The 26,246-nt window shown below is 38.9% G+C and overlaps 1 protein-coding gene and 1 non-coding gene across 2 annotated transcripts in view; one reads left to right on the top strand and one right to left on the bottom strand.

Annotated features, from left to right (window-relative positions):
* The window catches only part of KNL1 (kinetochore scaffold 1), a 63,168-nt gene extending 40,341 nt beyond the window's left edge, over positions 1–22,827 (bottom strand). Inside the window, 5 exon segments of the mRNA XM_069597814.1 lie at positions 7,879–7,940; positions 11,750–11,815; positions 13,281–13,320; positions 14,360–14,412; positions 22,285–22,827. Of these exon segments, the coding sequence (XP_069453915.1) occupies positions 7,879–7,940; positions 11,750–11,815; positions 13,281–13,320; positions 14,360–14,394 (203 nt within the window). The 5' untranslated portion in view covers positions 14,395–14,412; positions 22,285–22,827.
* Positions 22,828–22,869: 42 nt separating this feature from the next.
* Positions 22,870–22,951, top strand: TRNAS-GCU (transfer RNA serine (anticodon GCU)). The gene has a single exon. It is a non-coding gene; the product is annotated as a tRNA-Ser (tRNA).
* The last annotated feature ends 3,295 nt before the right edge of the window (positions 22,952–26,246 follow it).

Raw genomic sequence — 26,246 nt, 5'->3', positions numbered from 1 at the left:
ACAAAAACTTTAAAATATTTTCTTTAATATTGTCTAGGTAGATGAAGAAATGAAAAATAAAACATTTCAAAATGAGAAAAAAAGCACAAATGAGCAAAATATAGAAAAAATAGTAATGACGAATAAAATCCAAATTAAAATAACTAAGATAATAAAATCAATCAAATCAGCTAAAATTGTTAAAATATACCCTGAGGAAAAATAGGTACATTACTAAAGTTACTAAAACCAGTAACAAAAATGTAATAATGACTACGTAACTACTGCTTCTTTTAAACCTGGGAATTCTACTTTGAGGAACATAATCCCAAGGAAGTTTAACTCAAAAGAAAAAAGGTTAATTTACACAAAAATATCTAACACAGTACAAATGCTTAACAGAAAACTTAAAATAGTTATTTTTACACTAATATTCAGTGCTAGTGGTAAAGAACCCCCCTGCCTATTCAGGAGACATTAAAAGATGAGGGTTCAATCTCTGAGTCAGGAAGATCCCCTGGAGAAGGGCATGGCAACCCACTTCAGTATTCTTGACTGGAGAATCCTATGGAAAGGGGAGCCTGGCGAGCTATAGTCCATAGGGTTGCAAAAAGCTGGACACGACTGAAGTGACTTAGCACGCAGTTAAGTAAAATTACCCATGTCCGACCTCTCCTCAGAGAACTAAGATCTTGCAAGCTGACAAAACAACAACAATAGCAGCAACAACATGTGAAGGAAAAGTCAGTCTGAAACAAAGTGGAGAAAGTGAGTTATTAAATCAAACCTAGGCCACAGTTATTCAGGGAGTATACAAATAGAATCTTTTAAGACATGCAATAATAGGTGTGTGTGTACCTACTGTGGAGGTAGATTCATTAGGTTTCATAGCCTGGTGCCTTTAAACATTCTGAATCATAACTAGTAGTTCAGATTCATAACTAATAGTTCAGATTCCATTATCAGCAAGCCATATTTACAGTATAATTTATTTTCTTAGGTAGAATGCCTTTGAGGAATGTATTGATGTACTCATATAAGGGTTCTGATTCATTTGTTTCTCATGATATATTTAGCAGTGAAGTGAAGAAATGGTTAGTCACTCACTCGTGTCCGACTCTTTGCAGTCCCATGAACTGTAGCCTCCCAGGCTTCTCTATTCACAGAATTCTCTAGGCAAGAATACTGGAGTGGGTAGTCATTCCCTTCTCCACGGGATATTCCTGACCCAGGGATTGACCCCGGGTCTCCTGCAATGCAGGCAGATTCTTTACCATCTGAGCCACCAAGGAAGCCCATATTTAGTAGTAGTATTCTTAGTTATAAACAAATCTCTAGTGAATCTGTTTAATACAAGCCCATTTCTAAAAGATCCACCCAGTTTTGGTACAGGGAAAAAAAAATTGTAGTCTGCAAAACCAAGTGCAGGATCTAGGAAGACAGTGGCAACTCTACCAAGGAATATACCACCAAGGGAAGCCTACTGGCAGGCAATAGCTAGCCTTCCCCGGTAATACCAAATCTTATAATGTCTCTCCCACCCCCCACCCTTGGAATTCAATAATATAAAACACTGACAACTCATGTTTATCCAGAAAGGCATCAATTGACTTACAGATAAAAGATGAACAGAAAAGAGCAATAAAACAATTACAATTACTACCAGTTAACAACAACAAATTTATATTTCAGAAAGCACCTACTGTTTGGAACTACTCAGTTAACAGAAAGATGTCACACAGTGTCTGCTAAGAGGGAACTCCCTACTTCACCCCTTACCAACATCTACTTACTCTTCCTCTAAGGAAAAGAAGAAAATATTTTCCCAGCAGCCCCACAACTGAAATCCTGGGCATCCTAGTGCAAAAATCATGCTTTATGTGGTAATTGCAGAACTGAATTTCTTTAATCTGTCTGAAAGGTTTATTAAGGTAAAGAATTTGGAGGAGACAGAGGAACAAATGAGGAACGGGAAACAATGCAGATTAAAGCCCAGGACTTTCCTAGATTTCTGGACATGAAACAATCAAGTCTCATCCCAAACTGTTCAAATCCAAGGTTAAACTGATCTAGGAGTTCATCTCACTATAGGCCAAGTGAAAGCAGTCTAAGTTATACAGAAAATAAAATTTGAAGGTGGTGATATTAAATAGACAGTCTGTCTTTACAACAGCTAAAAAGAGAGCCTATTTCTAGAAAAACAGCTACCTTGGAATACCTCCACATCCCCTCCTCCTCCACAGAAATGTCTTGAAAATAACACCCAACATATTCAATGATGAGAAAAAAGCATACAATCCATAAAGACACCAAAGATTAAAAGAAAGCAGAGCATAATATATTTTATTAACATAAAAAAATACTCAGAAAAATGTCCCGAAGATGATGAAAACTGTACTCACAGTTTGCTATGGATTTAAAAAGCATAACAAAGCAATCATCTCTCTGAAAGGCAGAAATGCAAGAACTCAAGGAAAAGATAAGAAGATGGAAAAAGACACACAAATAGATGAAATTAATGAAAGAAGCAGAAGAAAAAATATAATCAGCAACAGAAAGAAGGTGAAACTGGAAGAGATAGAGTGAGTAAGCACTTTGGAAAATATGATAAAGGACAGAAAAATTTAACTAAACAAAGTAAAAGAAAATAAAAGGAATTAAGAGAGACTATAACACAGAAGAAAAGCAAAGGTTATAAACATTATTTGTATTTATGAATTATTGAGTCCCTAGTGAAAAGGCAAAAAGATACGACACTGAAAGATAACTCCCCAGGTTGACAGGTGCCCAATATGCTACTAGAGAAGAATGGAGAAATCACTCCAGAAAGAAAGAAGAGATGGAGCCAAAGTGAAAACAATGCCCAGTTGTGGATATGACTGGTGATGGAAGTAAAGTTCGATGCTGTAAAGAACAATGTTGCATAGGAACCTGGAATGTTAGGTCCATGAATCAAGGTAAGTTGGAAGTGGTCAAATAGGAGATGGCAAGAGTGAACATTGACATTTTAGGAATCAGTGAACTAAAATTTACCGGAAGGGGTGAGTTTAATTCAGATAATTATTACTGTGGGCAAGAATCCCTTAGAAGAAATGGAGTAGCTCTCACAGTCAACAAGAGAGTCCAAAATGCGGTACTTGGGTGCAATCTCAAAAATGACAGAATCATCTCTGTTTGAAGGCAAACCATTCAATATCACAGTAATCCAAGTCTATGCCCCAACCACTAATGCCGAAGAAGCTGAAGTTGAACAGTTCTACAATGACCTATAAGACCTTCTAGAACTAACACCAAAAAAAGATGTCCTTTTCATCATAGGGGACTGGAATGCAAAAGTAGGAAGTCAAGAGATACTTGGAGTAATAAGAAAGTTTGGGCTTGGAGTACAAAATGAAGCAAGGCAAAGGCTAATAGAGCTTTGCCAAGAGAACGCACTGGTCATAGCAAACACCCTCTTCCAACAACACAAGAGACGACTCTACACATGGACATCACCAGATGGTCAATACCAAAATCAGATCGATTATATTCTTTGTGGCAGAAGATGGAAAAGCTCTATACAGTCAGCAAAAACAAGACCGGGAGCTGACTGTGACTCAGATCATGGACTCCTTCTTGCAAAATTCAGAGTTAAACTGAAGAAAGTAGGGAAAACCACTAGGCTATTCAGGTATGACCTAAATAAAATCCTTTATGATTATACAGTGGAAGTGACAAACAGATTCGAGGAATTAGATTTGATACAGTACCTGAAGAACTATGGACGGAAGTTCGTGACACTGTACAGGAGTTGGTGATCAAGACCATCCCCAAGGAAAAGAAATGCAAAAAGGCAAACTGTCTGAGGAGGCCTTAAAAATAGCTGAGAAAAGAAGAGAAGCGAAAGGCAAAGGAGAAAAAGAAAGATATATCCATTTGAATGCAGAGTTTCAAAGAATAGCAAAGAGAGATAAGAAAGCATTCCTCAGTGATCAATGCAAAGAAATAGAGGAAAACAACAGAAAGGGAAAGATTAAAGATCTCTTCAAGAAAATTAGAGATACCAAGGGAACATTTCATGCAAAGATGGGCTCAATAAAGGACAGAAATAGTATGGACCTCACAGAAGCAGAAGATCTTAAGAAGAGGTGGCAAGAATACACAGAAGAACTACACAAAAAAGATCTTCATGACCCAGATGACCACGATGGTGTGATCACTCACCTAGAGCTAGACATCCTGAAATGCAAAGTCAAGTGGGCCTTAGGAGCATCACTACAAACAAAGCTAATAGAGGTGATGGAATTCCAGGTGAGCTATTTCAAATCCTAAAGATGATACTGTGAAAGTGCTGCATTCAATGTGCCAGCAAATTTGGAAAACTCAGCAGTGGCCACAGGACTGGTAAAGGTTAGTTTTCATTCCAATCCCAAAGAAAGGGAATGCCAAAGAATGCTCAAACTACTACATAACTGCACTGATCTCACATGCTAGCAAAGTAATGCTCAAAATTCTCCAACCGAGGCTTCAACAGTACATGAACAAGAACTTCCAGATGTTCAAGCTGGATTTTAAAAAGGCAGAGAAACCAGATATCAAATTGCCAACATCTGTTGAATCATAGAAAAAGCAAGAGAGCTCCAGGAAAACATCTACTTCTGCTTTATTGACTATGCCAAAGCCTTTGACTGTGTGGACCACAACAAACTGTGGAAAATTCTTGAAGAGATGGAAATATCAGACTACCTTACCTGCCTCTTGAGCAATCTGTATGCAGGTCAAGAAGCAACAGTTAGAACTGGTAATGGAACAATAGACTGGTTCGAAATTGAGAAAGGAGTACATCAAGACTATATATGTCACCCTACTTATTTAACTTATATGTAGAGTACATCATGAGAAATGCCAGGCTGGATGAAGCACAAGCTGGAATCAAAATTGCAGGGAGAAACATCAATAACCTCAGATATACAGATGACACCACCCTTATGGCAGAAAGTGAAGAAGAACTAAAGAGCCTCTTGATGAAAGTGAAATAGGAGAGGGAAAAAGTTGGCTGAAAACTCAACATTCAGAAAACGAAGATCATGGCATCTGTTTCCATCACTTCATGGCAAATCGATAGGGAAACACTGGAAACAGTGACAGACTTTATTTTCTTGGGCTCCAAAATCACTGCAGATGGTGACTGCAGCCATGAAATTAAAAGACACTTGCTCCTTGGAAAAAAAGCTACAACCAACCTAGACAGTATATTAAAAAGCAGAGACGTTACGTTGCCAACAAATGTCTGTCTAGTCAAAGCTATGGTTTTTCCAGTAGTCATGTATGGATGTGAGACTTGGACTATAGGGAAAGCCAAGTGCCGAAGAACTGATGCTTTTGAACTGTGGTGTTGGAGAAGACTCCTGAGAGCCCCTTGGACTGTAAGCAGATCCAACCAGTCCATCCTAAAGGAAATCAGTTCTGAATATTCATTGAAATGACTGATGCTGAAACTGAACTCCAACACTTTGGCCACCTGATGCGAAGAACTGACTCATCTGAAAAGACCCTGATGCTGGGAAAGATTGAAGGCAAAAGGAGAAGGGCACAACAGACGATGAGATGGTTGGATGGCATCACCAACTGGATGGACATGAGTTTGAGCAAGCCCTAGGAGTTGGTGATGGACAGGGAGGCATGGCGTGTTGCAGTCCATGGCATCACAAAGGTCATAGGTGACTGAGGGACTGAAGTGAACTGAATGAAATTTACATAATGGAATAGAAAAAAATATTAAAAGGTTGATTCAGGATTCAAGACCCAAAGCAGTCAAAATGAAGATGCATTCTAGTAAAGAATGCATCTAGTAAAGATGCATTCTAGTAATGCATTCAATAAACTTCAAAGATAAGAAAAGACTCTCCTCTGACTTGTTCATAGAAACATTCAATGCTTTAAAAGAACAGAACAAGTTCTTTAAAGAGAAAGTGAATTGAAGATTTTATATCCAGCTAAATCGTCAAGTATAAAGCCTGTAACTAACAGTTTGAGTACCCAAGAACTCATAGAATAAATATTGTTCCAATGAGCCCTCAAATATAAAGGAAAAAGCTTCAACCAACCAAGAGATAATTAGGGCAACTATAGTGACAGAACTGATATGAACAATTAAATATATATAATAGAACTGATACGCAAATGTGACAGATTCCCTAACGTCAAATACCCAGAGAGAGAGAGATACGAGAGAGAGAGGGAAAAAGAGACATGATAAAAATTTAAAAAAAAAAATTAAGAAAGGAATGAGAATGGGGGAAAAGATGAAAGGAAGAACTAGGCTAACTACCTCATCCTTTATAAATGCCAAAGGATATCATATAAAACAATGAAGTTTCAACTGAAGTTTAAGCATATTAAATAGTACAAGGAAGGGAGGGAACAGACTAACTTTACAATTGCTTATACACGGTCAAACAATACAAAAAGGTGTACCACAAATATGAAAGCAAAAATCTAGCAGAGACAGAAATCTTAACAGCAATCTAAGTAGAATCTGAATCAAAAAGCAATAAACAAAGCAAAGATGATTAGTTTGTAATGCCAGAAAGTACAATCTTGAATAAAGATTAACAATGATAATATGTACCAATGAACATAGAATTCACAGAGAAAAACTATTGGATAAAGAGAGTTAGAGTGGGATCCACTATCAATTAGAGACTAACTCACCTCTCATAATTCATGGAAATTAGAGTGACTGAAACTATATAAGATTACAGAAGACCCAAATAATAAAAGGTAGAAAATGGATAGAATTGATATGCCAAATTCTACACCCTAATATTCAAAATATTATTTTCTTTTCCAAGTACTTATGGATCATTCACAAAAATTGATCACATATAAGATCACACAGAAAATGTCAATAAAAATCAAAATAATACAGATTAGCATTTTCTCACTACAATATAACTAAAAATGACCACAAAATGCCTTTACCAGATATGAATTTTAAAATTCTCAAATAACTCTTCAGTGAGAAAATACAAATATATTGATGAGCATCAAGAAAATAATCATAAAAATACTATATATAAGAATTACATTAAATTTATAACTTAGGGAGAAGTGACATCTTTATGATATTAAATCTTTTTATTTAGGTAATTGTCTTCATTTGTACAGTTCTTTTTTTTTTTGGCCACACCAGGGAATTCCCTATACAATTCTTAACTTAGTATCCTTTAGTAATGTTTTATTCTTTATATGTTATTAAATTTACAGCAACAAAATATAATATAAAGAAAAAAAGACACTTATCTTCTGATTATTATTATATATGAAATATATTAAAATTTTAATAACTGTTTTTTTCCTCTATTTTTGTTGTTTAGCACCTCAAAAAAAATGTTAAACAACAGCAGTAAAACGTAGTTGTTTTTCTTCTGGACTTTAGAGGGGATGCTTTCAGTGTTTCTTTTAAACATGCTGCTGCTGCTGCTGCTTCTAAGTTGCTTCAGTCGTGTCTGACTCTGTGCGACCCCATAGACGGCAGCCTACCAGCCCACCAGGCTCCCCTGTCCCTGGGATTCTCCCAGCAAGAACACTGGAGTGGGTTGCCATTTCCTTCTCCAATGCATGAAAGTGAAAAGTGAAAGTGAAGTTGCTCAGTCGTGTCTGACTCTCTGCAACCCCATGGACTGCAGTGACCACCTGCAGATTGCAGGCTCCTCCGTCCATGGGATTTCCCGGGCAAGAATACTGGAGTGGGGTGCCATCACCTTCTCCATCTTTTAAGCATAACAGACTTTTAAATAACAATTTTCCAACATTTATCTAATCGACACACCAATTATCCAAATCAGTTAGTACCAACATATTTGGTGTAAGACAAAAAAAAAGTATTATCAGTAACATTTATTTTTTTCAACTTACTTTATAGTATCTGCAAAGCTGACTCGACGAGAGTTTTTCTTATTTCTCAAAGCATTGGATTCCTAAGGGCAGAGAATATACGATAAGATTCTTAATGAAACGACTAAGAAGTATGTCTCCAAGAGTATGATAAGACAGACACCAGGTCTTATTTTAAACTAATGTGATATTATTAATTTTGATAATTTGATCCTTCAAAAAATTCCAATATAGAAGCACTTAACAGGAATATGATTTTCAATGTGAATGATGATAAGCTCACTGACACAAACATATATTTAAGGAAGGTGATTACTGTCCTTAACCTTTTCTCTTTGGAAACAAAACAAGTGATATATTGCCTATCATGGTAACCTTACTATTTTTAAGATTAAAATAATTTTTTAAATTGTGGTAAAATACAATTAACATAAAATCACTTAAAATTTTTTTAATTTTATTATGGTAAGAACACTTGATGCGATCTACTCTATTAACAGATTTTTAAGTGTATAATACAATGTTGTTAACTATAGACATAGTGTTATACAGTGAATCTCTAGAACTCATTCACATGTATAACTGAAACTTTATACCCATTGATTGGCAACTCTCCATTTCCCTCTCCTTTCAGTCCCTGATAACCACTCCCCTCCTCTCTGATTCTATGAATTAGACTATTTTGGACATTGCATGTAAGTGGAATCATGGAGTTTTTGTCCTTCTGTGACTATTTTACTTAACATACTCAAGCCTCTTTTAACTGTTTTTAAGTGTACGCTTCAATACTGTTACATACATCTATATGGCTGTGTAACCAATCCCCAGAAGTCTTTTCATCTTGCAAAACTGAAACTACACTCAACACACAACTCCCTCATATGCCCCAACTTCCCCACAACCACAATTTCACTTTCTGTTTCTATGAATCTGACTACTCCAGGTAATTCATAAAAGTGTTTGTCTTTTGTGGCTTTTTTTTCTTTCTTTTAACATCATGTTCTCAAGGTTCATTCACATTGTAGTATGTCAGAATTACCTTCTTAAGGCTGAATGCTGCTGCTGCTGCTAAGTTGCTTCAGTAGTGTCCGACTCTGTGGGACCCCAGAGATGGCAGCCCACCAGGCTCCCCTGTCCCTGGGATTCTCCAGGCAAGAACACTGGAGTGGGCTGCCATTTCCTTCTCCAATGCATGAAAGTGAAAAGTGAAAGTGAAGTCGCTCAGTCGTGTCTGACTCTTAGCGACCCCATGGACTGCAGCCTACCATGCTCCTCCGTCCATGGAATTTTCCAGGCAAGAGTACTGGAGTGGGTTGCCACTGCCTTCTCCATAAGGCTGAATAATATTCCATTAATACCACCTTTTGTTTATGTATTCATTTGTCAATGGATTCTGGGTTGATTCCACCTTTTGGCTACTGTAAATAACACTGCTATGAACAGTGGTGTACATCTCAAGACTCTGCTTTTAATTCTTTGGAGTATATATCCAGAAGTGGAACTGCTGGATCATATGGTAAATCTATTTTAGTTTCTGGAGGAATCATTATTTTCTATAGCAGCTGCACCATTTTACATTCCCACCAATAGTACACAAGGATTCCAATTACTCTACATCCTAGCCAACTGTTGTTATTTTTTTTTTTAATAGTCCTAACAGATATGAATTGATATCTTACTGTGGTTTTGACTTTCATTTCCCTAACGATTAGTGATGCTGAACATATTTTCATTTTACTATTTTTATTTTCCTTCATCTTCCTTAACAAGGACGAACATTTTTACTCATATAGATACCAAACACAAAACCAAATGAAATCCACAGAGAATTTTACTTTCCTAATTCTGGATACCTGAGCATAAATTTTGTTACAAAGAACCAGGAATGTTCATCCTCTCTGTTAAGATCCTGGGAGACACTACAGGTGGCCTTGAGCTTAATAATGATAATAATATGGACATAATAAATACTACTATATTTCTTACCTTTTAAAAAACCCTGAAATTTGTGTGGTATATTAGAAAGCACTAAGGAAATTACAGCTTGAGTCTGAAGTCTGCCACTAACTGTGTGGGGTTAGACAAAACATTTAACCTCTCCGGACCTCCTATTTCTTATTTATAAAATTAAGGAATAAGATTCAAGATTACTATTGAGGCCCTGTTAGTTTTAAAGCTCTATGAATCTATGAATACATTATTTACTCATTCAAACGTTCATTAAACTAAAAAAAAAGAAAACACACACATACTAAATCCCATGCTAAGTGACAGCAAAAGAATGGTAAAGCAAACAACACAGTCCCTACTCTGCTGCTGCTGCTGCGTCGCTTCAGTCGTGTCCGACTCTGTGCGACCCCATAGATGGCAACCCACAAGGCTCCTCTGTCCCTGGGATTCTCCAGGCAAGAACACTGGAGTGGGTTGCCATTTCCTTCTCCAATCAATGCATGAAAGTGAAAAGTGAAAGTGAAGTCGCTCAGTCGTGTCTGACTCTTAGTGACCCCATGGACTGCAGCCTACCAGGCTCCTCCGACCATGGGATTTTCCAGGCAAAAGTACTAGAGTGGGGTGCCATCGCCTTCTCCGAGTCCCTACTCTACTGGGGATTAATGGTAACATAGACATTAAAACAAAAATCTATACAAATATAAAATTCAAAATGTAGTAAGTGATAGAGAAGGCAATTGCACCCCACTCCAGTACTCTTGCCTGGAAAATCCTATCAACGAAGGAGCCTGGTAGGCTGCAGTCCATGGGGTCGTTAAGAGTCAGACACGACTGAGCGACTTCCCTTTCACTTTTCACTTTCATGCATTGGAGAAGGAAATGGCAACCCACTCCAGTGTTCTTGCCTGGAGAATCCCAGAGATGGGGGGAGCCTGGTGGGCTGCCATCTCTGGGGTCGCACAGAGTCGGACACAACTGAAGTGACTTAGCAGTAGCAGTAAGTGATATGAATAAAAACTACATTAAAAAATAATAATTTAGCCTGAGAATTACAGAAGATTTCTGTGAGGAAGTACATTTAAATTGAGATCTGAAGGATTAGTAGTCAGATGAAGAGTTGGACAGAAGGAAAGCATTTGATTCAGATCATGTGCAAAGGCTTGATATATGTGAGAAATAGAAAAATTTATTTATAGAGGCTAAAGTAGGGTAAGCACTCAGAATTAAATGGACTCCAAAGCTACAAACATTTCATCATTCAACAAAATGTACTGACAGTGAATTATATACCATGTATAATACACTAAAAAAAAATACAACAAAGTTAATCTCAAGAGAGTTCTTATTATAATGGACATTAGTAAACAACTACAACAAAACATGTTAAGGGATGACTTTCTGAGAGAAGTGACACCAAAGCTGAGTCTTAAGAGATCAAATGGGAATCATGGGGTAAAGAGGACTACAAATATACGATAAACCAAGTATGATAAAATATTAATTGTAGAATCTAGGTAATGACTATATGAACATTTACTACAAAATTCTTTCTACTTTTCACTGTGTTTGGAAAAATTTTTAATAAAATACTGGCAGGTAAATGAGGATGAGGGACTAGCCATCTTAACAGAGGTAATATCACATATGAATACCCGCAGTCTTGACAGTTCATGTCTGTTTGGGGAATGGTAAGCAATTCTGAATGGTGAGATACATGAATGAGAGTGATAAGAAATCTGGAAAAGTAAATAGGGGTTAAAAATCAAGAGTGCCAGCTTGCTCAAATCTTTGGATTATAACCTGAGGGCCAGGAATGCTTACTTGTACATATTCAGCTGAGAATCATTTATGGTGCTCTCCCTTCAATAGCTAGCAAATTTTCTACTTACTGAAAGTATCACTGAAAATAGTCATCTATGATGCATTTGTACCAGAGACTTACCTGAGTAGTTTCATTCCCATTTCCACCTCTGAGGTCCTGAAGAGGACTCCTTGGGGGTTTCAAAATCTAGAAGAGAAATATTCAAGAAAGTCTGCTATTATCTATTATTATTTCAGAAAGGTAGAGATACTAAAATTTCTGTAGAAACCTCTAAAACACCACAAATTCATACTACTTTGTACTTTGTGGCTGTTTTAAATGTTTGGCTCCATTCCCTTCTTGCCTACATTTCCCAGTTATTTTGCTACCTCTCATCCCATGTGGTCTGGGTAAAACTCTACTTCAGCTCTAGGGTTGAACAGGTAACCCAGGCCAAGATCAATTTGCACAAACATTCTTTCATCACTAGTGACTGGTTTGGGAATGAGGACTTGACTCATCTCAAAATAACAGAGCCAACATGATTCAACCCTGAGTATTCTGGGTTTATTTATTTATTTTTTAATCCTGGGGAAACAGACACTATTTTTTATGTAGAACTGGAACCTGGAAGTTGGGAGAGCTAGCTATACTGTAGTAATAATAATAATATATAGAGAGAACTGTTTATTACCCAGAGGAAGAGATTAGAGTATAAAAATGAAAGGAAATCAAGTACTAATTGTGTCCAGTACTTTCACCATAAGTGTCCTTGCAGAGACATCTGTCCTACAAACACTTTTGCTGCATAACTAATTGACCAGAAGGCAATTTTGCCATAAAAGATAAAAGAGGGACATTAAAAAGGACATAATGAAACATGAAAAACGAGTAACAAAGTTAAAGACTTTATTACAGAATACTTGAATACATTTAAAATGTGTGTAAATTCATGGCAATACTGCATAAATAACTGATTTTATTTTGTGAGTTGTACCTAAGCACTTGCCTTTTATCTTTTGCTCATAGTATATTTAATACATTTTAAAAAATTTATTGTTTCATACTTTTCATTTGGCATCATAGTTTTTCACTAAAATTTCTTCTATTAAGATAGGTTATCAGTTTTCAAACACTAGGATACATATTTGTAATTGAGCTTTGCATTGTGTTATAAAACCCTTCCACAATGATAATACTGCTGCCAATTAGTAATGCGGCAAAAGTGTTTGCGGCAAAGATATTTATGGCGAAAGTATCACAGAGCCACTGGTGCTATTGTTGGAACCCCTTGTTAGTTAACTTGTGCCTAATATCATCCCTATCTTTTGGATTTTTTTCAATTTCATAACTCAAAAAGTTTTGTGCTTAAATAGATTGTAGCTGGATTATTTTGTTTGGTGCAGCTCTGTACAATAGTTTTTATATATTTTTAAAACAGATTATTACAGAATAATTTACACAGAACACAATGAATTAAATTACCATGAAATCCATAAAATAGGAATTTTAGTATATCTACAGAATTGTATAATCAGGTTAAATATTTGAGTCTTTATCCAGAGAGTAATAGAAGCCAGCAGGGTTGGGACGATGATGCCATTCAAAATTACTGTGGTATACAGTCATCAGTCAATAAAAGGTAACAACAGCTCAAATAAGCGTTTCTTACTGAAGAATGTCGTCTTCCAACAGGTTTCTCCACATTGCCACTGAAAAAGGGAAAAAATTTTACGTACACAGCGGTAAAAGACTGAATTTCTAAAACCCATCATTATAATATCCCTTCCATGCTTATAAATCAGTCATCACTTTCACTTAATCAACTTTATATTACAAGACTTAAATTCAGTATTTAGGAAGTCAGCATTTTAAAATACATATGGTATATCATACAACAATTTTCTGAAAAACAATCAGTACAACATAGTTTACCATATTGATATAAGTACAATTATAAGATAAATGGACTAAAAAAAAAAAAATAAGAAAGGTAATTCCCTGGTGGTCCAGTGGTCAGAGCTCTGAGCTTCCACTGCAGGGGGCATGGGTTCAATCCCTGGTCAGGGAACTAAGATTCTATAAGCAGCAGTATGGGCTAAAAAAAAAACCAAAAGATAAATGGATCATAAATTAAAAGCCTCTAGCTCTGGTTTTACTACTGTGTGATTTTTTTAGACCAGGTTTTGAATACTGAAAAAGCCAAACAGATAATTTAGCAGATGTTAAGAAAAATAGGTGGTATTGAGACTACAGACAATTCCTCCCTGCCTGGTTTGATCATTACAGCTACTATGTACTCCACTAGGTTAGCTGTTGCCAAGCAAGAATATGAGCCCAGTGTCATAACACTTGATTTTTCTACTGTTGTATGAAATTTTGGCAACTAATTCAAAAATTAAAAAACAATGTTTTAAAAATATTTTCTTTGTCATATATCCATATGCCTATAGGCTGTAAACAGCTGCTAGTTTGTGATGCCAACTTTAGACAAATCATTTCCTTGGGCCTCAATTTTCTCATCCTTAAATTGAAGAGATGGGAAGTAGCCTCTAAATCCATCTCAATTTTCACTCTAGATGAGTTTATACAAAGATATGACAAGAAGTGCCGTGATTCTGTAACATTTACTTCTTTTCCCTGGAACAGACTGGGAAAACATTTCAGAAGTTATCAATACGTCTTACCAATTGGAAAAATATCTTTCTCTGATAAGGAGTTAATGTTTTTAGCTGCATTTCAAGAACTTACTTTTCGTCATTAGCCTCTGAAGACATCCCATCCATTTTTGAAGAAAAACTTTTCTGTAACAAATACACAATAAGAAAAGGTGAGAAAAGAGGAGGAGAAACCGTAATGAAGGAAGAGATTAAGAACAAAATTGAGAATTTAGGATTATTTTCTGTGAGAGGGCCAAAAAAGGAAGGAAAGAAGAAAAAATTTTCATTATAGGAATATGAAATATGAAAAATTTTGAGGACTTTACACTGCTCTAATTACCACTCTCGGAAAATTCTCATATTCAAGATGAAATCAGTGACCAATACTGATTGGGATGATATGGACTTGAATGCTTCAAATAAAAAACTGTCCCAGTTTATAGGAGTTTATGGATTACATAATAATTCAATCGCAAAATATAGTCAATCAGCCATCAAAATACAGCTTAATAAAATCTGCACAAAATGAATATTTATCTTATGAAAATTTAACTTAACTCAGCAAAAAAGAAAAAAAAGACATAAAAATAACACTGTAAACACTGTAACTGGGACTTCCCTGGTGGTGGGTGAATAAGATCTGCCTGCCAATGCAAGGGTCACGGGTTTAATCTCTGGTCCAAGAAAATTGCAAGGATTTCCAACCAGTCTATTCTGAAGGAGATCAGCCCTGAGATCTCTTTGGAAGGAATGATGCTGAAGCTGAAACTCCAGTACTTTGGCCACCTCATGTGAAGAGTTGACTCATTGGAAAAGACTCTGATGCTGGGAGGGATTGGGGGCAGGAGGAGAAGGGGATGACAGAGGATGAGATGGCTGGATGGCATCACTGACTCGATGGACATGAATCTGAGTGAACTCTGGGAGTTGGTGATGGACAGGGAGGCCTAGCGTGCTGCAATTCATGGGGTCGCAAAGAGTCGGACACGACTGAGTGACTGAACCGAACTGAACTGAAGAAAATTGCACATGCCGCTGAGCAACTAAGCCCGGGTGCCACAACCACTGAAGCCCAGGCACTCTAGGGCCCGCAAGCTGCAACTACTAAAGCCCGTGAGCTTAGAGCCTGTGCTCTGCAACAAGAGAAGCCATCGCAATGGGAAGCCCATGCACTGTAATGAAGAAAAGCTCCCGTTCACCTCGCAAAGCAACTAAGACCAGTGCAGCCAAAAAATCAATCGATCAGTTCAGTCACTCAGTCGTGTCCAACTCTTCCCGACCCCATGAATCGCAGCACGCCAGGCCTCCCTGTCCATCACCAACTCCCGGAGTTCACTCAGACTCACGTCCATAGAGTCGGTGATGCCATCCAGCCATCTCATCCTCTGTCGTCCCCTTCTTCTCCTGCCCCCAATCCCTCCCAGCATCAGGGTCTTTTCCAATGAGTCAACTCTTCTCATGAGGTGGCCAAAGTACTGGAGTTTCAGCTTTAGCATCAGTCCTTCCAAAGAACACCCAGGACTGATCTTTAGAATGGACTGGTTGGATCTCCTTGCAGTCCAAGGGATTCTCAAGAGTCTTCTCCAACACCACAGTTCAAAAGCATCAATCCTTCAGCGCTCAGCTTTCTTCACAGTCCAACTCTCACATCCATATATGACCAGTGGAAAAACCATAGCCTTGACTAGACGGACCTTTGTTGGCAAAGCAATGTCTCTGCTTTTCAATATGCTATCTAGGTTGTATAGATCACAACAAACTGTGGAAAATTCTGAAAGAGATGGGACTACCAAACTGTCTTATCTGTCTCCTGAGAAATCTGTATGTGGGTCAAGGAACAACAGAACCAAACATGGAACAACTGACTGGTTCAAAATTGAGAAAAGAGTACAACAAGGCTATATAATATCACCCTGCTTATTTAACTTCTATGCAGAGTAATTCATGAAAAACCCCAGGCTGGATGAAACACAAGCTAGAATCAAGATTTCTGGGAGAAATATCAACAACCTCAGATATGCAGATGATAACACTCTAATGGCAGAAAGAGGAACTAAACAGCCTCTTGATGAAAGTGAAAGAGGAGAGTGAAAAGGCTGACTTAAAACTCAACATTCAAAAAACAAAGATCATGGCATCCAGTTCCATCACTTCATGGCAAATAGAAGGGAAAAAATAGAAACAGTGACAGGTTTTATTTTCCTGGGCTCCAAAATCACTGCAGATGGTGACTGCAGCCACGACATTAAAAGATGCTTGCTTCTTGGAAGAAAAGCCATGACAAACCTGGATAGCATATTAAAAAGCAGAGACATCACTTTGCTGACAAAGGTTCATACAGTCAAAGCTATAATTTTTCCAGTAGTCATGAACAGATGTGAGAGGTGGACCATAAAGAAAGCTGAGTGCTGAAGAGCTGATGCTTCTGAATTGTGCTGCTGGAGAAGACTCTGGAGAGTCCCTTAAAAAGCAAGGAGATCAAATGAGTCAATCCTAAAGGAAATCAATCCTGAATATTCACTGGAAGGACTGATGGTGAAGCTGAAGTTTGGCCACCAGATGCGAAGACTTGACTCACTGGAAAATATCCTGAGGCTGGGAAAGACTGAAGGCAAAAGGAGAAGGGGGTGGCGAAGGATGAGATGGTTAGATAGCATCACCTATTCAATAGACATGAGTTTGAGCAAACTCTGGGAGATAGTGGAGGATGGAAGAGCCCGGTGTGCTGCAGTCCATGGGGTAGAAAAGAGTTGGACGTGACTTGGTGACTGAACAGCAACAACCACCATAATACTAAATTAATATCATACACGTAACTTTCAGAATCAATGTTTGTACACTTTTGGCAACACATAAAAAACCGAAACAAACAAAAAACCAAACAGATGCTTAAAAGATACCTTATTTTACATGCTTTAGTCTTAGTGATTCTATTTCCAATATATATCCCAAATTCATTCCCTCCTATCTTCACCACCATAATTCAAGCTGCCCTCATCTCTCAAGTGGAATATTACAATTTCTGTCTCATTGGTCTCCCTGCTTTCACTCTTATCCCCCTGAAGTCCTTTCTCCACATAGTAGGCAGTTATCTTCTTAAACATAAATCACCTTTAAGACATTCCCTATGTAAAACCCCTTAAAAGCTTACCATTGTACTGAAAATAAACTCTTTACCAGGACCTACAAAGCTTTACAAGATCTGGATCCTGCTTACCTCTCAGGACTTCATACTTAAATCTCATACCACTGTCTCTCTCTCTGTGCTAGAAACACTGGCATTTCTATTCCTGCACAAACAAAGCTCTTTCCCAAGTCATCAAATTTTAATTTGCTATTATTTCTTGGCAAGAAAGCCAAGAAAAGTACTCTTTGTATCACTGTGTATATCTCCTTTGTAGCATTACCACAACTGTAATTTAAGTCTGTTATGTAAATTAATTATTCCTTTTATCTTCCCAAACTAACTGATGGAAGAAATTTTCACATATTGAAGTATGGTGAAGCCACTGTAATCAAGTCAGATTACACATGATTTGGCTTGAACTTTATTCTAATTAGAACAGCCAGTGTTATAGCTTATCTAACATACACTATACATGTGCTTTAGCCATTAAAGAAGAGGGTACACTGTCCAGAAGTAAAGAATGTCTGTTTTGAAGACAGACATAAAAGCCTCCCTTTCTGGGACATCAGTGCTGGTACTCCTTTGATGATAAGGCTCCCTTCCCAGGCTCCAAGAACATAATGACCTGCTGTGTATGTGTTAATCTTTCTTTAAGAAACACTGAAGGAAGGTACTCTTGTTATATTTGATGTTCTTTGTTCTGACAAGATATAAAGCTGCACTGAAAATCATGCTTCTCCGGAACAGTTCCTCAGAACTGAAAGGCTGTCTCCCAGGCTATACTTCTTAGTTTGGCTCAAATAAAACTCTCTTCTGTTCTTATTTACAGACTGACTATTATTTGCATCAACATATCCTTGCCTAAACAGTAAACTCCATGAGAACAGGGCTGGTGTCTCTTACGTTTACTGTCACATTTTGAGAATTTGGCACAGTGCTTAGTAAATAATATGCGCTCAATAAATTCAATGCCTTCCATATTTTTTTCTCCTTTTGGAAATATTTTCAAGTCCATATTCAAAATTCATAGATAAAACTTAAAGTACTATCAAAATCTTGTTGCTCAGTCACCAAGTTGTGTCTAGCTCTTCACAACACCATGGACTGCAGCACACAAGGCTTCCCTCTCCCTCACCACCTCCCAGAGTTTGCCCAAATTCATGTCCAGTGAATCAGTGATGCCATTCAACCATCTCATCCTCTGTCAGCCTCTTCCCCTTCTGCCTTCAATCTTTCCCAGCATCAGGGTCTTTTCCAATGAATCACCTCTTTGCATCAGGTAGTCAAATGATCAGAGCTTCAGCATCAGTCCTTCCAAAGAATATTCAGGGTTGATTTCCTTAAAGATCGACTGGTTTGATCTCCTTGCTTTCCAAGGGACTGTCAAGAGTGCCACAGTTCAAAAGCATCAATTATTTGGCACTCTGCCTTCTTTATCATGCAGCTCTACATCTGTACATGACTACTGGAAAAACCACAGCCTTGAATCATCTAAACATATCCATTGTTTGAAACAGTCATTGTGCATAATCTCTGTCTCTCTGCCAGACTTAGCACTTAAGTGATAAGAGTCAAAGCTTACTGATATCCTCTTTTAAAAATACTCTATTTATTACATATCTGTAAGTTCCACTTCCAACAGAAATAGGAGACTGCAGACTCTCACATTAAGCTTCATGTGTAAAATGCTGTTATGGTTGAACTTTCGATCATCATCACATTCATTGATTATTAATTGGTTCCAAAACGGTGAACCTGGCACATAAGGAAGGGTGCTACAGCATACTCACAAAGGGGTTCTGGAACATTTTAAATTTCTGAGAGAAATAATTCTCAACATCTATCTACTGCTAGTTCAAAAGAGTACCCATTGACCTTACACTAGTTTTGGTTACATATTATTGCAAAGCTGGATTTTTGGCAGTTGCTGCGATATAAAGCAAGTACTTTTGATCAATGTGGCCCCAGAAATGAGCATGGCAGTATCCGATTCTAAGATCTGAAAGTTGTGTAGTGTTCAACATGAAATGGAGGAGGACTCTACGGACCTTGTTCCCCATGTTCTCCACCTGCCTTTTGTCTATGGAAAAACTTTACCCAAAGAATAAGCATAATCAGAGAAGTGAGAAAATGCAGAAACAAAGGAAAACAGCAAAAGAGACCACATAAAAATAGTTTAGTCATCAAGCATAGTAAAGGACCTTTAGTTCCTTCTCAAGGGCTATAGATACTATTCTGGGCCATATCCTGTGAGCTCTTAAAGATACTGAAACCCCCACCAGGTGGAAGAAGTGAACTACACAATGAGTAGACTGTAGCCGTGACATAAGCTACCACTGTTCAGAGAATTAGTCTCAAAGAAACGGGAACAAGCCCATCCTAGGAGTGAAGATCAACTGTATTTAAAACAATCAAGATGATGTTGATCATATCACCACATGATCAATTTCAAGATGACTGTCAGAGCTGACTGTGCTGTTTCTGCATGTAGCCTCTCCCCATATTTATAAAAGCTGTTGCCCATTGATCATCACTGGGGGAGAGTTGGGCTTTGAACAGAAGTCTGCCCTCTTAGCCCATTGCCAATATCCAAAAAGAAGCAAACTCTCCTTTCCACCAACCTTGCCTCTTTATTGACTTTTGAGTGGTAAGCAGCCGGACCCCATTTTCAGTTACAGGTGCACATATCCAATCAAATAATTGCGATTTATTAAAGAACAAAATAAAGTATCTTTTAATTCAATTTATGTATATTATCAGTAATCTCAGCTATTCAGATGACACCACCCTTATGGCAGAAAGTGAAGAGGAGCTAAAGAGCCTCCGGATGAAAGTGAAAGAGGAGAGTGAAAAAGCTGGCTTAAAACTCAACATCCAAAAAACTAAGATTATGGCATCCGGTCCCATCACTTCATGGCAAATAGATGGGGAAACAATGGGAATAGTGACCGATTTTATTTCCTTGGACTCCAAAATCACTGCGGACAGTGACTGCAGCCATGAAATTAAGACACTTGCTCCTTGGAAGAAAAGCTATGACAAACCTAGACAGTATAATAAAAAGCAGAGACATTACTTTGTCCACATAGTCAAAGCTATGGTTTTTCCAGTAGTCAGGTATGGATGTGAGAGCTGGACTATAAAGAAAGCTGAGCGCCGAAGAACTGATGCTTTTGAACTGTGGTGTTGGAGAAGACTCTTGAGGGTCCTTTGGAAAGCAAGGAGATCAAACCAGTCAATCCTAAAGGAAATGAACCTTGAATATTCATTAGAAGGACTGGTGCTGAGGCTGAAGTTCCAATACTTTGGCCACCTGATGCAAAGAGCCCACTCATTGGAAAAGACCCTGACGCTGAGAAAGATGATTGGATGGCATCACCGATTCAGTGGACATGACTCTGAGCAAGCTCTGGGAGATGGTGAAAGACAGGGAAGCCTGGCTTGCTGCAGTCCATGGCTCAAAGAGTCAGACACGACTGAGCCACTGAACAACAGTTAATATATTTCATAGTGTCCAATGATATAGACTCTAGACTTGTGCTACATCAGTTAGTACAGATCTAGAGTTTATATCATTTAAATTTAATTAAAATGCAAGAAAATTTAAAATACCGTTCTTGCCACAATTAGCCACAATGTAGGTGCTCAATAGTCATATGAGATTAATGAGTACCGTGCTGGGCAATGCAGAAATTAAACATTACCATTAACACTGGAAGTTTTATTGGACAGCACTGTCCTACTACCAATATCTAGGGTATCTTTTACTGTCTCTTACTTAGCATCAAACACATCATTAATATTACCACTCCAAGTATTTTTCACTCAGTTTACATCTACTTGTCACCTTGTAAACATTTCCAGCCATTCACATTGTCAAGAAAAACCATATCACTTGGAACCCAACCTTTACAGTACGTTAAATTCACATCTCAAACCACTCTTTCCTTCAAGTTCCACCTCAAATACCACTTTCTCCAAGAAGCCTCCTCTAGACTCCATTGCCAAAAAGCATCAAATAAGCTGGTCTGTGTTCCCACATTCCTTTAGAATGTCCTGTAATCCTTTACAGTGTCTTGCTTTATAGTTATCTGTGTATATCAATTCCTTCCCTTTCTGGACTGTAAATTTTAGATGAAGGACTGAATCTTCTGCTCCCTGCCCGAGCACAAGACAAGGAATCCAATACAGATCTGAGGAATTAGACTGATCCAATTCAGCTGAAAACTTCAACCTTAATACCTAAAGTAAGCTCTGCTTTGGTCTTCTCTGTCATATCTCTATAAACCGATCTTTAAGATTCCAATCGACAAAACATATTTTTAGAACTTTTTTCTTAAACTCTATTATTGAGACAAACAGCAAGAAAAGACTCCTTAACTCTGGCTTAATAACGCACCGAGGATTTTTTTAAAAACTTATTTGTGGCGTACTAATACTGGCTTTATTTATGTTATTACATCCGCTGCTGCTGCTGCTGCTAAGTCGCTTCAGTCGTGTCCGACTCTGTGCGACCCCATAGGCAGCCCCAGAAAACTCAAAATCTGCTCAGTGCCGCTAGCACTCAGATCAGACACTGTAAATAAACCATAAACCGAGAGTTCAAAATCACATTTCTGTTACTTCATTTATAGCTAAAAAAAGACTAAGAAATGCAAACACCCGTGAGTTCCCCAAAGAAGGGAAAAGGAGGTAGGTGCTAGGGGCAGTCCTGGAGCCCTGACAGAAGATGGCGGGGCGGGACGCGGAGAGAGCCGCGGGCCAGCGACCCAGGGCCGCTCGTGGGGCCCAGGTGTGGATGGAGACTGCTAGGGGGGGCGAGAGGCGGCACAAGTGTAGGCCGAGGTGAGAAAAGAGCGAGTCCTGCACCGGGGGAGAAGCGTCCGTACCTGAGCCCACAGTTCTGCGGCAGCCTGGCTGTAGGCGCGTCCCTCTCCTCCCAGCGTGGGGCCTTGAGTCCGCTCTTACAAAACCTAATTCCCGCGGGCGAAGACCAGGACTAAAGTTACCCGCCGCGGCCCAAGGGCTTCACAAATTCTCCTCAGACTTGTTTGTGGTCCGCACGCTCCTCACACAGCTCACCCCCACCCCTTCCCGTCTCCTCACGACGCCCAGCGGACTCTCTAAAGCATTCAAATCTAACCGCCTAGCTAAAGCGCAGGCGCAAAGCCGCTCAACGCGTCGGCCCCGCCCCTTAGGCGGCGGACCCTCCCTAAGATTTCTTCAGTCAAAGTTTTTTCCCAGTTAGTATGCCAATTTTATTTCTTTCAAGGTTATCTCATTTTCTACGGAATTTTCCTTTATTCCTCCCCACTGCAGATTCCTCACTGCATGGGAGCGGCCATCTTCTTTTTATTTCTTGCTGTAAAAAAGATCGGAGCTTTGCTTCCGTACAAAATGGCGGCTCCCATTCCATTACGTCACATCCCCCTAGTTTTACTTCCTATAGCTACCAGGAAAAAGTAGGCTTCTGGGACGAGGTGGCCGAGTGGTTAAGGCGATGGACTGCTAATCCATTGTGCTCTGCACGCGTGGGTTCGAATCCCATCCTCGTCGAGCGAAGGTTTTATTTTTTCGCCACTGATTTGAACCGATGACGGTGAATTTCCTTGCGGAATGGAAACAGTTGCTTATTCATTGCAAGTATGATTTACTAGTCGACTTTGAAACCTCCGGTTTTACTCTTTAGACAGCTTTTGGAACATTCTGACCTCACGTATAAAGAAAAAGGAGGGAAAGAGACATTTTTGGGGAATCAGTGTTTAATTAAATAATGCATTTAGTGTATTTTTAATGTAGCAAAAAACAGTGCATAGAATCCCACGATTATCGCTATTTACATATGTTCTAGTGGTGGTCTGCTCGGTATTAATTAACCCAGCTCCTGACTGAGGAACTTCGGTTATTGTGGACTCTAACCCCAGCGTTTTTCATACCTGTCGTTACTATGAAATATCAGATTTTACTTCAAAAGCTACCGTGAGACTCAGTGTTCAGGGTTCTCTTTCAGTCCCCAGGAGGCTGCAGGTGCTCAGGAAAAGTACTCGACGTTAAAAAAAAGATGTTGACAGCACTTGGAAACTTGGTAGTTATCTGGAAGTCAGAGAGGTGAAGACATAGCTGCCTTCCCAGAGGAGAAAGTTTTAATTCTTCTCTTGGATTTAAGCAGAGAGGGAGTAGGAAAAGAATAGAGATTCTCCTCCTGAAGGGTCACCAGGCAGTCTTTCAACTCACATTTTAACAACTGTCATTTATCCAGTATTTATCTACAGGCACCACAATGAATTACAGCACTTTAATTCACAATTCACAATAACACTGTGATCACAACAGACATGTTTATTACTCCATTTTACAGATGAGGAAACTGAAAGATAAACTTGTCCAAGGTTATACAGCTTTTGTACTTCCAGAAAAGGCATTTATTTGTCTGTCAAACTCTGGTGGCCCTTCACCACCACCCTATATGGTGCTGGAAATTAGTAAAAAGCGCTCACCAATCCTTTGCGGTCATGGTTTACACATTCTCTCCGCACTGAATGGTACCCCAGAACCTGACACTGGGCAGGTATCTTCAGCCCCGAGAGTGGAAATCAGGCTCTACTGACTCCTCCCACATCAATCCAAATCCCTTAGGAATGTAGATACCTCCCAGAGCTGAGGGCTGAGTGTCACCCAAGCACTTTGCTTTCTAATCCAGTCACCACCCTGTTGCTTGAAAGGGTTTCAACCTGGGTTCCACACGCTCCCAAGGGGTCCATGGATAGAACTGAATTGGTTATTTGGTTGGGAGGAAAAAAAATTGCAGCTTTATTTTCATTAATCTTTAATTGAAAACACTTCCTTCTATTAATAAAGGTAAGCAACAAAATACAGTAATATTAACCTTGAATGTGAACATGAAGTCGCTCAGTTGTGTCCAACTCTTTGCGACCCCATGGCCTACCAAGCTCCTCTGTCCATGGGATTTTCCAGGCAAGAGTTCTGGAGTGGATTGCCATTTCCTTCTCCAAATATTAACCTTACCTGTGATTTTTGTCACCAACTAAAATAACGGATATTGTTGTATCATATTAGCAATATGCAATACTGCCATTGTTCTATGCCCATTACTGCTACAGTACTTCAGTTCAGTTCAGTTCAGTCGCTCAGTAGCGTCCGACTCATTTCGACCCCATGAATCACAGCACACCAGGCCTCCCTGTCCATCACCATCTCCCGGAGTTCACTCAAACTCATGTCCATGGAGTCGGTGACGCCATCCAGCCATCTCATCCTCTTCGTCCCCTTCTCCTCCTGCCCCCAATCCCTCCCAGCATCAGAGTCTTTTCCAAAGAGTCAACTCTTCGCATGAGGTGGCCGAAGTATTGGAGTTTCAGCTTTAGCATCAGTCCTTCCAAAGAAATCCCAGGGCTGATCTCCTTGCAGTCCAAGGGACTCTCAAGAGTCTTCTCCAACACCACAGTTCAAAAGCCTCAATTCTTCAGTGCTCAGCTTTCTTCACAGTCCAACTCTCACATCCACACATGACCACTGGAAAAACCATAGCCCTGACTAGACGGACCTTTGTTGGCACAGTAATGTCTCTGCTTTTGAATATGCTATCTAGGTTGGTCATAACTTTTCTTCCAAGGAGTAAGTGCCTTTTAATTTCATGGCTGCAGTCACCATCTGCAGTGATTTTGGAGCCCAAAAAAATAAAGTCTGACACTGTTTCCACTATTTCCCCATCTGTTTCCCATGAAGTGATATGACCAGATGCCATGATCTTCGTTTTGGACCTACCATTAGATCTTGTAAGCTTAAGCATTCATAAGGAAGTATGTGCACTATATTATTAAGTCACCAATTTTTTTTATTTTTAATTTTATTATAGTTGATTTATAATTTCTGCTGTAAAGCAAAATAATTCATATATACACATACATTTTCATATTCTTTTCTATTATGGTTTATTACAGGATATTGTTGTAGTTCCCTGTGCTATACAGTAGGACCTTGTTGTTTATCCAGTCTATATATAATAGTCTGCATTTGCTAATACCAACCTAGATAGTATATTGAAAAGCAGAGATACTACTTTGCCAACAAAGGTCTGTCTAGTCAAGGCTATGGTTTTTCCAGTGGTCATGTGTGGATGTGAGAGTTGGACTGTGAAGAAAGCTGAGTGCCGAAGAATTGATGCTTTTGAACTGTGGTGTTGGAGAAGACTCTTGAGAGTCCCTTGGACTGCAAGGAGATACAGCCAGTCCATCCTAAAGGAGATCAGTCCTGGGTGTTCTTTGGAAGGACTGAGGCTGAAGCTGAAACTCCAGTACTTTGGCCACCTCATGTGAAGAGTTGACTCATTGGAAAAGACTCTGGGAGGGATTGGGGGCAGGAGGAGAAGGGGACAACAGAGGATGAGATGGCTGGATGGCATCACCGACTCGATGGACATGAGTTTGGTGAACTCTGAGAGTTGGTGATGGACAGGGAGGCCTGGCATGCTGTGATTCATGGGGTCACAATGAGTCGGACACGACTGAGCGACTGAACTGAACTGAGCTGAACTGAATCCCAAACTCCCAATCCATCCTTCCCCTCCTTTCCTCCCTCTTGGCAACCACAACTCTATTCTCTATGTCTGTGAGCCTGTTTGTTTTGTAGATAAATCCATTTGTGTCACAGATTCTACATATATGTTAGATTCTACATGTAAGTGATACATGGTATTTCTCTTTCTGACTTCATTTGGAATTAAATCACAGATTTTAAAACTATTTTGATAACTGTATTCCAACATAATTGGTTAACTTTATATTACAACAAACTTAATTTTATGCATTTAAAACCAATATTCTGAGAAGGG

The sequence above is a fragment of the Ovis canadensis genome, chromosome 7 (assembly GCF_042477335.2).
Source record: "Ovis canadensis isolate MfBH-ARS-UI-01 breed Bighorn chromosome 7, ARS-UI_OviCan_v2, whole genome shotgun sequence".
Classification (NCBI taxonomy): Eukaryota; Metazoa; Chordata; class Mammalia; order Artiodactyla; family Bovidae; genus Ovis; species Ovis canadensis.
This window is presented reverse-complemented; position numbering and strand designations above follow the sequence as displayed.